Genomic DNA, 15,525 nt, shown 5'->3' with positions numbered 1-15,525 from the left:
CATAGACAGTCCCATTTGGTGCGACCTGGGGTTAAGGTGTCTTGCTCAAGTACACAACGGTCATCGGGTTCATGAGTCACTACATCTGTTGTTTGAATCCACAGCTTCCCAGATCTTTAACCACTATGATTCCACTACCCCCAGATAATGGAAGACATTAGAAGATTGCTGGTTCAATGATCATCAAGATCGTATCCGCCGTTATTTCCTTGAGCAAGACACGTAACCTCAGGCTGTCTCCTACATGACTGCTTATATGGCCAACTTGCCTGATGGACACAGTCAAGAAACTGGAGGAAGATAGGAGTGAAGCCGCTGCCCTGGCTGCTGGGGGTCAGGGTGCCACGTTGGCTGAATTTGTGGCCGAAAGACAGCCACTCTTTCTCCAAAAGCACCTGAAAGCCCTCTAGGGTTCTGTAGAATGGATCGCTGAGCACCTGCGCGAGGGAAACCACCTATAGAAACATTGAGACAGGAATAGAACCATTACGGCTGCACGATTATGACAAATGTCACAATTGTCGATTATTCCCTATCCATTACGATAATCACAATTGCATTTAATGATGTTTTGAATGGCTTTATACCATTGCTTGAAGCAACTGCATGTCATATTTTTTATGCAAAAAAACCCCCAAAAAATTAGGATCTGATTTAAGAGATGCTTTTTTGGGTGATAAATAATGCCGCAAATACCAGTAAATTGATGAGCGCAAGCCTTAGTAAATCACCTTGCATGATTCATTTAAATACTCTCCTCCCATAAATTCTACGTCTGAAAGGGAAACTCCTACAAATGCATATTCAATAAGGCCAGCCACAAAAAAAAAAAAAAAACCCTGTCCACGCCTTTTCAGCGCTAATCTTTTGTCTTTAGTAAGTCCTGACAGTAGTTTATTAATGACGAAAGAGGGTTTGTGCTTGCGTTAGTAAATCTGGCCTTACATTTCCAAAATGCCTCCATGTTTTCACCTTCACATTTTTGTAGAGGAGACTGGCTTATCTTGAGTGACACAATGGCCTGCACTGTTTGTCACAAGAATGTAAAGTCTGCATGAAATCAAAATTACTAGTCTTGTGGTGAACACAATTAATCCATGCACTAAATCCAAGTTAATCCACAGGAAAACAAAACTGCATTTGCTTCCCCTCTGGAATGGCGTTCCTTTTTCCAGTTTGACAGCTTGGGCAATATACTTATTAGGGTGTACGTCACTTTCCGCATCCGGAAAGCTTGAAAGCTTTCAAAATATATACTCAACCGTGGCTGAGCACGGATTGCCAAGTTCTACACATGCGCAGTACAATTGTTGTGACTCTCCTGTCTTCCTTGCGCATGAGCTGTTGTACGCGCTGTCTCAAAACTTGGTCCGCGGATGTCCACAAAGCCTTAAAAAATTACGTCACGCTGACGGTGCGCGGACACGGAACATGACCACTGTCAGTCAGCTGCGAGCTAAAATTAAACTCTGCCACTTATTCAATATTCCAGAAATACATCACAATACTCTGTCGCAGCAACTGGTATACGCAGGAAAAAAAAAATCAAATATATAATCAAAGATGCATTTGTGAATACCAATTCAAAAAATATATCTGCCAGATGCATAAATGTAAAGCTTTGCTCTAACCACAAGGAGAAACTGCAACAGAACTCGTTTCCAAAGATGGTTATGTTAAGCATTATCAGAGTAATATCGCAAAGCAATAAGCAATATCATAACACAACCAAGACTAAAAGCATGGCCATGTGACAAAAGCGTGATTGTGTTCTCTCCTTCAGAGCCAGACATATGGAGCTTATTTAGATCAGGCCTACAGAGAGAATGGCAGAATGGTCAAGAGGCAGGGAAAGCGAACAGGAACAGCGTTGTTCAGATATGTGCCTGATTCTGTCACTGACCACAGCTAAATTTTACAACCCCAGGTGACAGCCAGAGAACACAATTCTGATGACAGTTAACTGATCAAGTGGGCATGGAAAATATGAGCTGTGACCAGAAAAATGTGCCTCTACTGCAACAAATAGGATAAAAAAAATCCTTAAAAATCAAGTTTAAATTAAAAAATATGTTTTTTGATTTTAAAATATGTTCTCCTATCCCAGTTTAATGTGCAAAGACAACTATAAGGCATTTGTAGGTTGACATTTCTATTGCTCTTTTTGTTTGAGCAGGCCGACATCAATTTTTTGCTTGGGGCGGCACTACCTGTAATTAACTTTTTCTCTTTTCTTTTCTTATTTTGAACAATGAAAGATAATGGGAGGGTGTTTGAAATCCTGTTTGAAAACATTCATTTGGAAGTTCCATTTGTTGTCTTTTTTTAACTTTAGTTAGTGTGTAATGTTACTGTTTGAGCATAAACAACATCTGCAAAAGTTACGACGCTCAAAGTTCATTGCAAAGGGAGATATTTTCTTTACAACAATCACTTTTTAAGGACTACAACAAACGGCTGGTAGGGACTACAAGGAGTTTATTCCCGGGTTAGTGACATCACTTACCCTAAAATTTACATAAACCCGCCCCCGAGAACACGCAACAAAGGGGGCGGGGCCATGTTGGGCTGCTTTAGAGAAGAGGAAGAGTTGTTGTAGTAGAGTGTTGTTGTCATGCCGTCATTTTACACCGGACTGCTTCACAAACGAGGCTCAATTCAACGCTGGATTTGCACAAAAGATGAACATGACGGCACATGCTAGTGGATGAGTTGAATCAACTCCACAGCAACTACATAAATTTATCCACTAACCATTCAGAAATGTCCAGTTTCATTCTAAAAGTTGTAACTTCTTCCTGAGTCTCTCCATCAGTGTCGACTGAACAATGTAAGGCTGAACACCGTTACTGACAATCCTCATTTTGGCTGCGTGAGATTCCCCAACTTTGTTGTTGTTGAGCTGTTAAAGCTCCTCCCTCTTCTGGAAAGGGGGCGGGAGCAGCAGCTCATTTACATTTAAAGGGACACACACAAAAGCGGCATGTTTTTTGCTTGCACCTAAATAGTTGCAAATTTGACAAGCTATAATAAATTATCTGTGGGGGATTTTGAGCTGAAACTTCACACACACATTTTAGGGACACCAGAGACTTATATTATATCTTGTGAAAGGGGCATTATAGGTGCCCTTTAATATTTGAATCAAACTAGCAAGCCGTGGCATCAGTTTACTGTCGGGGATTTGTCATGCTGTATCCAGTGTAGACAGCATCACTGATTATAATGGATTTTTTTTACTTTTGTCACATTGCTCCGCTCGCATCTGGCATAGACACATTGTTTTGGTAGTAATTGTGACGTTTGAAGTAGATTCATTGTCTGCCTTACTTTTACCTGACACTGGCAGTCCTTTCACACATGTTTAGTGTAGAAATTCACATGCTTAGTTCTCAATTCTGATTCTTCAATTGCGCCATCTAGTGGTCTATTGTTATTGCATGACAACATCCACTACAACTTCCGGGTTTTTTACGTCAGAACATCAGCTTTTTTGTTTTTGCACACAAAAAGTATTCACGTCACTTCATAACATTAAGGTGTGAGATGATACTCACCTGAGTGGTGATGTCCCAGCCATCCTCAAGACTAACTAGTACAGATGATCCACTGTCCAGCAACTCCACCACAACCAGAGCCAGCTGCAGCAGCTTGTGTAGCTGTTGAACACACACATCCAGAGTACAAAACAACACATTCTAAGTTTAGCAATTCCTGTACATTTATTGTAATGCGCACTGCTGACTAAGAGCTCTCGGACTGTCTTGGCAAGGATCTTTACAGATAATATTGTTTTAGTGTCTGAGACACAGTGGAACTTGAGGCCAAAGGGGTTTGTGAGAGCATGACTTTTAGTGCGGTAAGCAACTTTGTTTTGCTTGAACTGTGGCATGCAATTTTCCCATCTTTGTGTTGTATAGGTTCCCAGGGGTGTCTAGTTTTGAGGAAGGAATTACCAACAGGGTCAAAGTCACACAGGCCAACGTGTCTCTGGTTTTCTCACATTGCTGCCGGTGGATTTGCGAGATATAGGCCACTCTGAGTCACAATAAGGTGAAGGTGCAGGGGTAGTTTTAATACAGAAAGAATGTGTGTTAAGAGGTCATGCTAACCTGCTGCATCCATTCGCTCTCCTCCAGAGCCTTAAGGAACGAGTCTTCGGTGTCGGAGGGCATGGAACTGGGTGCACATGCCCTCAGAAGCTTCTTGAAAGAGGCCTTCACCTGTCTGGTTTCTGCAAACTCGACCGGCACCAGTTCACAGTTCAGCGCTGAGTCCAGTTTTAAGCCCTGCAATGGAAAAGCATTTGATATGGACTTTTAATTTAGTTTTGTTTAATTTCTGGAAAAATCAGAGCATAGAAACAAACATTTGGATAATGCCTATGGGTGGAACGTTGTGTAGCATATTTCCAGACCAAAGTATCTGAAAAAAAAAAAGCTATTATATTCTATCCAAGACCATAAATTTGAGCAGAGCAACTATTTCACTAATATGGATGAAATTAAATTTCCACTTCATAGGCAACAACAAAAAATCAAAACAGACAGTTTATGTACTAAGGAGGACCAGCCAAATAACTTTGAGTTTACTTAACTGTCAACCACTCCAACCATTAATCTTCATTTTTTACATTGAACGTTACAGAAACACATTATCAATAAGGTAAAAAGCAGCACAAAGTTCCTTCAGGCATCCAAATGTAATATAATTTCAGCCAAAACAGACAAATTGTGTCGATAAATCAAGGCTTTTATAAATGGCTATAAAGAGGTCTTTATCTAATCTTAAATTTATTATGCACTAGGGAGAACACTGTCCAAGTATTGCAGGATGATATGACCTGGTACACTTCAACACAGAAATGAAAAGGCATTTTAGAAATGAACACTTCTTTTGGCCTCCTTTCTTGTATAATTACTACAAGGTCAGCATCAAATCCTTTGCTTCGTCTCTCTAAGCACTGATAGTAAGTGAGTTACCCTGAAGTGAGACTTTTCTCCAAAGATGTAGAGAGCGGCTTGATGCTTGTGGAGTTGGGCCTGGAGGGTCTCAATGCCAGTAGGGGGCGCCAGATCCTTGCTAGCCAACCGCGCGCCCACGTCGACAGCAGCGGGGTGCTGGATGAATCTGCTGCTAGACCGCAGACTAGCCCACACACCTTTCAGAGAGGAGGGATACAACCAATGTGTGTGAACACAGGTTAGGCAGGAGTACAAAAAAACGTAATAAAAACAAACCAGCGTAACTAATAACGAGAATAAGATGGAATCTACTGATGTGCTAAACGGAGCTGAGAGTACTATATTTTTATTGGTAGATTAAAACCATAATCAAATTTGGCAAAATCTTAAATAAGACAATGTTAGAATGTTAAATGACGGCTATTTGAATACTGCAGAAATCAAGTATCTGTATGTATTGGGGTGCCATGTGTAAATAACGGCAGCCCAATACATACACGCATTGGTCAAAAGTTTGGAATAATTACGATTTTGTAATGTCTTTGAAAGAAGTCTCTAATATGCTGGTTTGTTGCTCAATTATTTCTGGTGATTAATTATTAATAATCATTCTTGATTTTATCGATGTTGAAAACATGGATTTTAATCAATTTAATGCATCATTGATGTATAGAAATATTTTTTTCTTTAAAATATTACCTCAAACTTTTAAATAGTAGTGTATCACAGTGTACACATAAATATTGCGCAGCAAAAACTGTTCAAAATTGATGATAATCATAAATGTTTCTTGAGCAGCAAATCGGCGTATTAGATTTCTGAAGGATCATGTGACACTGAAGACTGTAATGAGTAATGATGATGAAAATTCAGCTTTGATCACAGGAATAAATTACATTTAAAAAAAAAAAAAGTTCATTAAATTAAGAATGTTTTTAATATTCCACAATATTACTGTTTTATTTACTATTTTTTTGTTTTGTTTTATCAAATAAATGCAGCCTTGGTGAGCACAAGACATTTCTTTCAAAAATATTACAAGAATCTTAATTATGTTGTATGTTATTATATATATATATATATATATATATATATATATATATATATATATATATATATATATATATATATATAATGTGTGTGTGTGTGTGTGTTCTGGAGAGTTGGGTTGTGAATGTAACTCATATCATGAATCATAAGTCATGACTGTTGTAAACTCACTTAGTAAACAGGTCATGTCATCAGCTACTACAACACACTAATGCACCACTGAACCTCACTACAGACCTGCCAGTGTAAACTACTACAGAAGTGGTCTTTACTTCTGTAGTTCAGTAAACCAGAAAAGTCATTGGTATCCTAACCTCAATGTGGTATGAATTTCAGACACTAGGTCTGCATGTATAGAGGTCAAAGAGAGGTTGAGAACATGCATCGTAAGTTAAGCATGGATTAGGTTAGTAAGAATGAGTAAAACAGAGAAACTATACCTTGACTGTGAATTCTTCCCTTAGCTGAAGCTTTTTGGTTTGAGTGAGTGAATAGTTTATCCCTGTACCCGAGTACTGGTAGATTAAGGGTGCAGGAATTGGTGGTGGCACAAGGAACGGGAAATAAAAACAGAAAACAAATTCACACACATGCAACATTCACCCTCTCTGAAGACAAGCTCCTCAGCTGACTGAGACAGACAGGAGAGAGAAATGCTGTAGGGCGATATAACATGGAATTTAAGATTAGAGGTCGACCAATTTATGAAACTGTCACATACTGTTACAAAAATGACATTATTTATATTTAAACAATTAGTAAAAATTATAATTTATATAAATTATTTTAGGGCTGCCCTCGAATAAAGATTTTTCTAGTCGACTAGTAGTTATTCATTTAAGCGATTCGCCTATAAATAATAGCCTAATCAGTGCTCAAGCGCACATAAAGCTTGCAGCAGTGCTCCGGCACACATACTGACAAAAACTGAAGGAGACTTTTTTTTTTTTTCATTTTATAATGGTAACTATTTATTGATAAACTAGTGTTTTGTGTGTTATAGCTGCAGAGATGAAGTTGACGATGCTGACTCGTCATCTCCGCAGTAGTGGATGCACCGACAGTACAGTCCAAAAGTTCGGAACCACTAAGATTTTTAATGTTTTTAAAAGAAGTTTCGTCTGCTCACCAAGGCTACATTTATTTAATTAAAAATACAGTAAAAACAGTAATATTGTGAAATATTATTACAATTTAAAATAACTGTGTACTATTTAAATATATTTGACAAAGTAATTTATTCCTGTGATGCAAAGCTGAATTTTCAGCATCGTTACTCCAGTCTTCAGTGTCACATGATCCTTCAGAAATCATTCTAATATGCTGATTTGCTGCTCAAGAAACATTTATGATTATTTTCAACGTTGAAAACAGTTGTGTACTTTTTTTTCAGGATTCCTTGATGAATAGAGAGTTCAAAAGAACAGCATTTATCTGAAATACAAAGCTTCTGTAGCATTATACACTACCGTTCAAAAGTTTGGGGTCAGTAAGAATTTTTATTTTTATTTTTTTTTAAAAGAAATTAAAGAAATGAATACTTTTATTCAGCAAGGATGCATTAAATCAATCAAAAGTGGCAGTAAAGACATTTATAATGTTACAAAAGATTAGATTTCAAAAGATTAGAAAATATTGTACACAAATATTTTGTACAGTTGTACACATTAAATGTTTCTTGAGCAGCAGATCAGCATATTAGAATGATTTCTGAAGGATCATGTGACACTGAAGACTGGAGTAATGATGCTGAAAATTCAGCTTTGCATCACAGGAATAAATTACTTTGTGAAATATATTCAAATAGAAAACAGTTATTTTAAATTGTAATAATATTTCACAATATTACTGTTTTTACTGTATTTTTAATTAAATAAATGTAGCCTTGGTGAGCAGACGAAACTTCTTTTAAAAACATTAAAAATCTTAGTGGTTCCGAACTTTTGGACTGTACTGTATATGCACGTTTCAAATGGATTACATAATCTGAGAATATTTGTTTTAAATTTGAATCTGTTCAATTAAAATTAGACATTTCAAGCTTTCCATAGATATATTTCTTATGTCTGTGAGGCAAGTATAAGCTGAGTTTCAGTTCATTTTCGTGACGCGCTCCAGTGCACAGAGACCGGGACGGCAGAAAGCGCATCCTGTTGTTTTCATTATTTTACAAAAGCACAACGTTTCGTTGTTATTGTGAGTTTACAGAAATAAAAGCAAGCAGACTTGTAAAGTTGCTACTACTTGCATGTTTCAATTGATAAGCCATATTCGAGGTCAATGAATGATGAACATTAGGCAAATGTTTACATTTCCTAACATTAACAATCTGTCCAGATTGCGTGATTTCACCACTTCCTGTGGCGTTTTTTCCCCCCTGCGACTAAACGACATACCATTTTTGGTCAACTAAGCCTCTTCTCGTTGAGAACGGTTAGTTGACTATTAGGGGGCAGCCTTAATTTATTTATATAAACATTAATTGAGTTCGCCTAATGCTGGGCACACACTACACGACGGATGTCTGGGGTACTAGGGGTACACATTACACCACATTTCAATAGGAAGAATTGTCGACAACTCTGTCTGGTCTACAAACTATGTTTCACAACCAAACACACACGAGAAGTGATACAGCAACGCAAGATCACGTGTTCTTGCGCAAGTCTGGATTTCTTTCCGTTAAAAATGGTAGCCTGTGCAGTCCAAGTTTTCTGTGTGCCGAGCCATGCTTGCTGATGTTCTGTTGCAGGTCTGTGATTCCTCCCCTGAACTTTCCCTTGCCCTGTATCCTGCTCTCTCATTGGATGTAGGTTGTCGCCGATGTAATTTCAAGCACATTTCACACTGCAGGACACTGAGTTGCAGACAGGTCCGCTGGCATTGGAGCTTCTCTCAAATCACGTCCTTGATAATACACTACACGACTGTAACTCATGAACAAGTACAGATTTGCATCCAATTACGGTCATTTGTCGGCGATTTGCACAAAAATGTCTGCAACTAAAAATCGAGGCTAAAATCATGTACTGTGTACCCAGCATTAATGACAATAAACATTTATGGCGAGCAATCACTGATTGCAGCTTTTATTGGTTAACGTAATTATACAATATCTTCCTTTTTTTTTCTTTAGATATTATCGGGATTTTTGGTTGCACAATAGACTGCACACAGGATTTCATACAATTCACATTTAATATATACATTTTTAAAGCTATGTGCCAATTCAATTGGAAATATGCTTTTTGTTTGCCGCCATATAAGTTATCTTATATGCAAAATACAATATTGGTCAACCTCTATTTAAGGTTACCTGAAGACTGATGTGAAGAATGCAAAGATGGGGCATCAAAGACAATAAGATGGCTGAAAGTGTACATGAATGACAGGAACATTATATAAATGAGATAAATATATGAAGAATAGAAGATACGGAAAAATAGAAAATGTATATATGGAAAACTAGATTTTAATGTGAGTGTAGTGTGGCCATGCAAAACTAGCTTTTACAATGGCTAAGGTGTGGTGGGTGGTGGTCAGGGCATTGCTATGTGGTTCATAGGGTATTCTGGGTGGCTATTTACTGGCCCAAGTCCAAAAGAATCCGGCATTAAGGTTTCTAAAGTGCAGGTCTCCCCATGAAGCCACAAGATTTGAGATTAATCATGTAGCACTAGCTACATACAAGGTGCAGAGCAGTAGATGCTTTCACCACTAATGAAAAAAAAAAAAAAAATGTTACCAAAAATGAGGAAGTGATCAGTTCCACATTTCTGTGAAGAGAACATGATGGGAAATGTCTCATAGCTTGCACCTGCTGGAATATATTTGGCTGTGGTGAGACAGAGAACCATCTAATTTCAGTGCATAACAGCAAAGAAATGAGAGTCTTCAGCAGCAGCTGCTATCACTAACCCAATTTTTGAGAAATATGATGAGGAACATCAACATTGAGTCATCAGCTGAGACTTGTATCTTATACACAGTCTCTGTTAAAATCATGAGCTCTTTTCCAAGAACTCTACGCATCATGACCTGACATAAAATGATTTACGGTAAGACTAAGTTCAAAACAAGACAAGTGAAAATTCTGTCCACATTTACCAACACTCATGTTGTTTCAAAATCTTGTGATTTTCTTTAAGACTTTCAAATGGGTTTGCAAAGACATGAGTGTTAATAAATGACAGAATTTTCATTCTTGAATGTCACTTATAAAATCCTGTCATATATATATATATATATAAAAAAGGTTGCTTTTTGGATTTTAATAGGCAAATACTACATACAGTAGTCTATGGATGGATTATGATTACAGTGATTATTATGTTTCTAGCATGTTATATGTTTGACAACAGTTCTTCTAACTCTAACTGATGGAGTGTGTAGCTTTTCATTTCTTAAACAGCCATGTAGGAAGACACATCATGGCCATATTCCAGGATGACAACATCAAGATTCATCAGGCTCAAACTGTCAAAGAATAATTGGACGGGAGCATGAAGAATCATTTTCACACATGAATTGGAACCTCTGAGGCCAGACCTTAACCTCAGTGTAAGTCTTCGGGATGTGCTGGAGGAGACTTTACAGAGTGCTCACCTCTTGCATTGTCAATACAAGATCTTAAAGGTACAATATGTAATATTTTTGCAGTAAAATATCCAAAAACCACTAGGCCAGTGTTATATATTTTGTTCACTTGAGTACTTACAATATTCCAAATGTTTCCAACTATTTGTAAATCATGAGAAAATTGCAATTGTAACCAAGGCTCCGGGACACATGAGGAGTCTCCTGTCAATTGCGTCATACCCGCGTTACCCTCGGTTTCCGGTTTTATTTTGTAGAAACCATGGAAACACCAAAGATACTTTAATATATAAATTTTTTGCGAGTACCATGCTTTACCATGACTCAGAGAAAAACACTATTTTGTGAAGTAGCTAACATAGCATAATCAGATGCAGCTTTATTTTTAGTAACAGTAATACAGCATTTTCTCCATCATACAATGCGTTTTAAAATTAATTCCATGCCATTTATCATTACAAGCCATTCAGCATTTAATATGATATTGTAAAATGGATCTATCTTACTGCAGTGTGTAACAGTGTCTCACAGCAGCCGCCGAACGAACACACAGAGTAACGTTATAACATCATTTTCAACACACTCAAATGTATCTAATATGATAAACAGAGCTGCGTTACCTCATACTCATGACCGGAAAAGAGGAAGCGGCGCCGGCGACTGTGTCATAATAAAAGTCCCGCTGTTCGTGAGGCGTGTGTTGATCAATCGCTCCAGCTCCTCGTTCAGCTCCACAACACTCGCTCCTGCTCTGCTTCATACTACAGTAACGTTAATAATTGCATCCATGAACATGATTTCTGCTCGAATCCTATCCCGACTGTTTTGCACCGGCTGTGATGTGGAGTCCACATGTCCCAAGATTCTGCACTCAAACTTGGCTTCATCAAGCTATGCCTTTGTTTTGAATAGGCACAATTATTACATACTGCACCTTTAACCGCAAATCTATGCACCTCTTGATGGAAATAACATCACAACATTTATTTCCATCAAGGGGTGTATCAATCTTTGGCCAAGATCTTGTATTCAATTTGATCCTGGTGAATCTTGACATTGGCATCCTGGAATATGGCCATGACACGTCTTTCTTTATGGTTGTTTAAGAAATGAAAAGCAACAGACTCAATCTTTCAGGCTTAAAAAGGCACAATATGTACATTTTCACCACTAGAGGTCGCTTATTCAAAACAAAGGCATAGCCTTCATGTCTACAGCCATTGGAAAAAAATCAGGATGGGACTCGGGCAGAAATACTGTTCATGGATGAGATTATTAATGTTACCATAGTATGAAGCAGAGCAGGGCGAGTGATGTGCGTGCAGAAACGAGGCCGTCGGTGCGATTGCTAATGAGAGACGAGCACGACACATGGCTCGAGAGCAGCGGAACTTTTATTATGCCGCAGACGCTGCTTCCACTTCTTCCGGTCAAGCGTATGTGGCATAAAACAGTGCTGTTAATCATATTAGATACATTTATGTGTGTTGGAAGTTGTTATAATGCTACTCTGCATTAGCTTGACGATATTAGGCATGGTAAAACATGGTACTCACTGTAAATCAAGAAAATGAGTTTTAAACAATAAGACTTACTGTGTTAAGCTATAAAACATGATTAGTTTTCTGTCGATGAATGTGTCCAAACTGTTGTTCCCTCGTCTAATAAAACACACAATATATTAAAGCGTCTCTGGTTTTTCCATGGTTTCTATAAAATAAAACGAAAACCGAGGGTAACGCTGGTATGATGTCATTGACAGGCAACGCACGGACACAGTCCATGTCCTGGTTTAAATTGCTTATTTATCTTGATTTAAACATACTTGGAAACATTTGGTATAATGTAAGTACACAAGTTAACAAAATAAATAACATTGTTCTTGTGGTTTTTGCACTTTTTAATCCAAAGATCGTACATGTTGTGCCTTTAAAAGAACTGTCGCCAAACATATGACATGCTGCAAACAATAATAATCAATGCAATAATGATCCATCCATAGACTATGTAGTATTTGCCTATTAAATCCAAACAGCGACTTTTTTTTTTTTTTTTTTTTTTTTTTTTTTGCCGGGCAGTGTAAAATCTTCTATATACAAAATCCCACATGTCCTCTTGATCTGATGTATTTGGTAACAGGGAGAAGATTGTGTCTCTGACCACCACTCCAAATGGGATCTATGTAATACCCTTCCCAAGATGTACAACCAAACACACAAGACATGATCACAGCAAAGACCTTCCACCTTCATGCTTGTAATATCATATTCAGATGCTGTGCAGATATTGACCTTACTGGGGAGGTGAATACTTCTGCACCACTTCAAGATCTAAACAATCATTCACAATGGGCGATCTGACTGTGGCTAAGTGTCTGCATGGCTCGCTTCTTGGATTTTATGAAACACTGTGTACTTTGGAGGATTGTGGTAACAAATATCTGCAAGTTCAGCAGAACCATCACCGCAAAAAATTAAAGAGCGTGCCAAACTCAAAGCAGCATGATCGTGTGTATGTGTGTGGGAAGAGTTGTGGTCTGTGACAGAACACAGATAATGAGATATCAAGACAGAAGACAGTCAACTAAAGATATCAGATGAAGGATGGGGAATTTGTTTCGCGCTAAATATCTCCTTGGATTCAACGGAAATGAAGAATAGAGGCTCACTCACCTCCTCTGGTGAAGCTATTGGTGAAGGAAATGTCCAAATGGACAGGGGCCATCTTTGGTATTCTTGATGCCCTTCTGTCGCTCGCTAAACAGATAAGATAGACAATCACACACCATGCATCACATACAAACATGAGCAAACAAGACATCACAGCCCGTTCCAAACTCTAGTAAGCTGCCAACTGTCAACTACCAACATAGATAGCATCCTGAAAATCATAAATGGATCCAAACATTGAGCTGAAATGCTCTTCATGGGTCTGTTAAGTCACTCCTTAATTCACAATTTAAATCTAACAAGCATAAAAATACATAAAGCATACGAATGCTGGGCAAAGCAACAATGCAACGTATTTTGGGATTGCCTCATCCTTTAAGGATAAATGTTGGAAAAGCCTTTATGCTTTGAGCAAGGCAATGATGCCTAAATGCTTTCTAGGTAGTCAGCTCACAAAGTTTTGGAAAAGAGCACATCCCAGTGGTAACTGGATGTCACTGTAATGTCAAAAAGACGATGTAAACTTTTGGTTGAAAATGAAAACAGGGTTGACAATCAAAATCCAACGTTGGCTTAATGTCAGCCTCCAACACTGGAGAGATGCTGAACTTCAAACCAACAAAATATCAAAGTGCAATGATGTTGTAACTGAATAAATTGGTTTTTGACATCAATATGATGTTGGTTTTGCTTAACTCTATGACTTAAAACCAATGGCAATGGAATATCAGTGTATCGAATGATGTTATAATTTCACATTCTGTGTATGTAACATTATGACATTTGACTAAATGTTGGCGTTCCACGTCAATATGATGTTGGAATGAAACGTTTGGATTAAAAAACAAGGACATAAGACAAAATATCAGTGTCTGCTGACTTCAGTATTCCATGACACATTGACGTTGAGATTAAACATTGTCTTGACATTGAATTTTGGTCACCCAGCGTCAGACTCAGAACATATATTCAACCAAGTAGCAACGTCTTATAACGTCGGTGGCCTGCTGAGATTAGACATTAATTCTTGTAGTTAGTAAACATCCCAACTCAACTCTGAAACCCATTTTGCAGGCCATAACAGATGTGGATTAGTATGGATCAGTCTAGTTAATGGATGATGAGGTGGCTTGGATGCTTTTATGAAGTGATTGGGCAAGTATTGCTCCAGGGTCCTATTACACACTCAGTGTTTTGAGGCCCACTGCTCAGTCAGATTCGGGTCTGAACAGATTACACTTCTGAACTTCATTCTGAGTATCAAGACTGAAGGTCTGTTTTGAATTGAGAGGACTCAGAGCTGCCATGCATCACTATCATCAGATCTAAGATGAGCTATTTACTGGTGAGAGGAGGCTGCCTTTTACCCAGCAGGTGGGGATAAATGAAAAATTATGGTGGCGACAGCGCATAGCTGATGGGGGAAGGATCTGTGTGGTCTAAGCCATCTGCTATACGGCTGTGGAGAGCAGCGAGTGCAAGGAGAGAGATGGATGGGAGGTGACCTCGTCATGTCCGGCTCTCCTTACATAACCACACAATTGTGCTCCAGTTCCTTTGGAGATCAGCCCAAAACATAAATAACATTTTGTGCAACCAAGAGGAAACCAGAAAGAGATAAGAGCCTTGAAGAACACAAAAAGTGGCAAAAACAAGTCTAAACAAGAAAGTGAGGAATCAGAGGAGGATGCACCTGATATCATTGCAGTACCTGGGGACAAGCCGACGAGGGAGCGGTTGGTGAGGGTGTTGCTGCCGTTGGGTTTGAAGTAGATGGGGATGGAGCTGAGGATGGCCTGCAAGTATTTCTCCTGTTCCAGACTGCTGGAGGTCTCTGAGGAAGTCGGAGCTGGTAACAGCAAGATAGCATCTTTAGACATTGTTTTTGCCTTGACAACTTCTTATTAGTCTAACATAACCAGACCTTTGAATAATCAGTGGTTCTCAAATTTCCAAGAGGACCACAAGATAACTTAAAATTATTTCTTTTCGTTTGAGGATACAAACAAACCAAAAATCAATATGTAAACAGAAATCATATTTTCTTTTTCAACAATCCCAGTTTCTGTTCAAAACAAGCAGCATTGTCTTAATTACAGCAGAAATATCTTATGGGACCAATATGGGAGTCCTTTGAATTTTGCTATGGACAATAAGGGGCCTGTGGTTAGAACCACTGGACTAAATAGTCAAAGGTCTGGTCCACATTGCAGCTTATTTTAGCCAAGAACCACCTACGACAGGAA

The 15,525-nt window shown here is 38.3% G+C and overlaps 1 protein-coding gene across 4 annotated transcripts in view; it reads right to left on the bottom strand.

Annotated features, from left to right (window-relative positions):
- The window catches only part of sbf2 (SET binding factor 2), a 158,649-nt gene that overhangs the window by 11,739 nt on the left and 131,385 nt on the right, over positions 1-15,525 (bottom strand). For 3 of the 4 annotated variants that reach the window (XM_067400186.1, XM_067400187.1, XM_067400189.1), the window contains 7 exons: positions 14,991-15,128; positions 13,283-13,366; positions 6,455-6,529; positions 4,983-5,161; positions 4,113-4,289; positions 3,558-3,659; positions 270-455 (listed from right to left, as the gene is read on the bottom strand). In XM_067400186.1, the coding sequence (XP_067256287.1) occupies positions 270-455; positions 3,558-3,659; positions 4,113-4,289; positions 4,983-5,161; positions 6,455-6,529; positions 13,283-13,366; positions 14,991-15,128 (941 nt within the window). The remainder of the gene's footprint in view (positions 1-269; positions 456-3,557; positions 3,660-4,112; positions 4,290-4,982; positions 5,162-6,454; positions 6,530-13,282; positions 13,367-14,990; positions 15,129-15,525) is intronic. The other variant, XM_067400188.1, reaches the window with a different exon arrangement.

The sequence above is a fragment of the Chanodichthys erythropterus genome, chromosome 11, assembly GCF_024489055.1.
Source record: "Chanodichthys erythropterus isolate Z2021 chromosome 11, ASM2448905v1, whole genome shotgun sequence".
In the NCBI taxonomy this organism is placed as follows: Eukaryota; Metazoa; Chordata; class Actinopteri; order Cypriniformes; family Xenocyprididae; genus Chanodichthys; species Chanodichthys erythropterus.
This window is presented reverse-complemented; position numbering and strand designations above follow the sequence as displayed.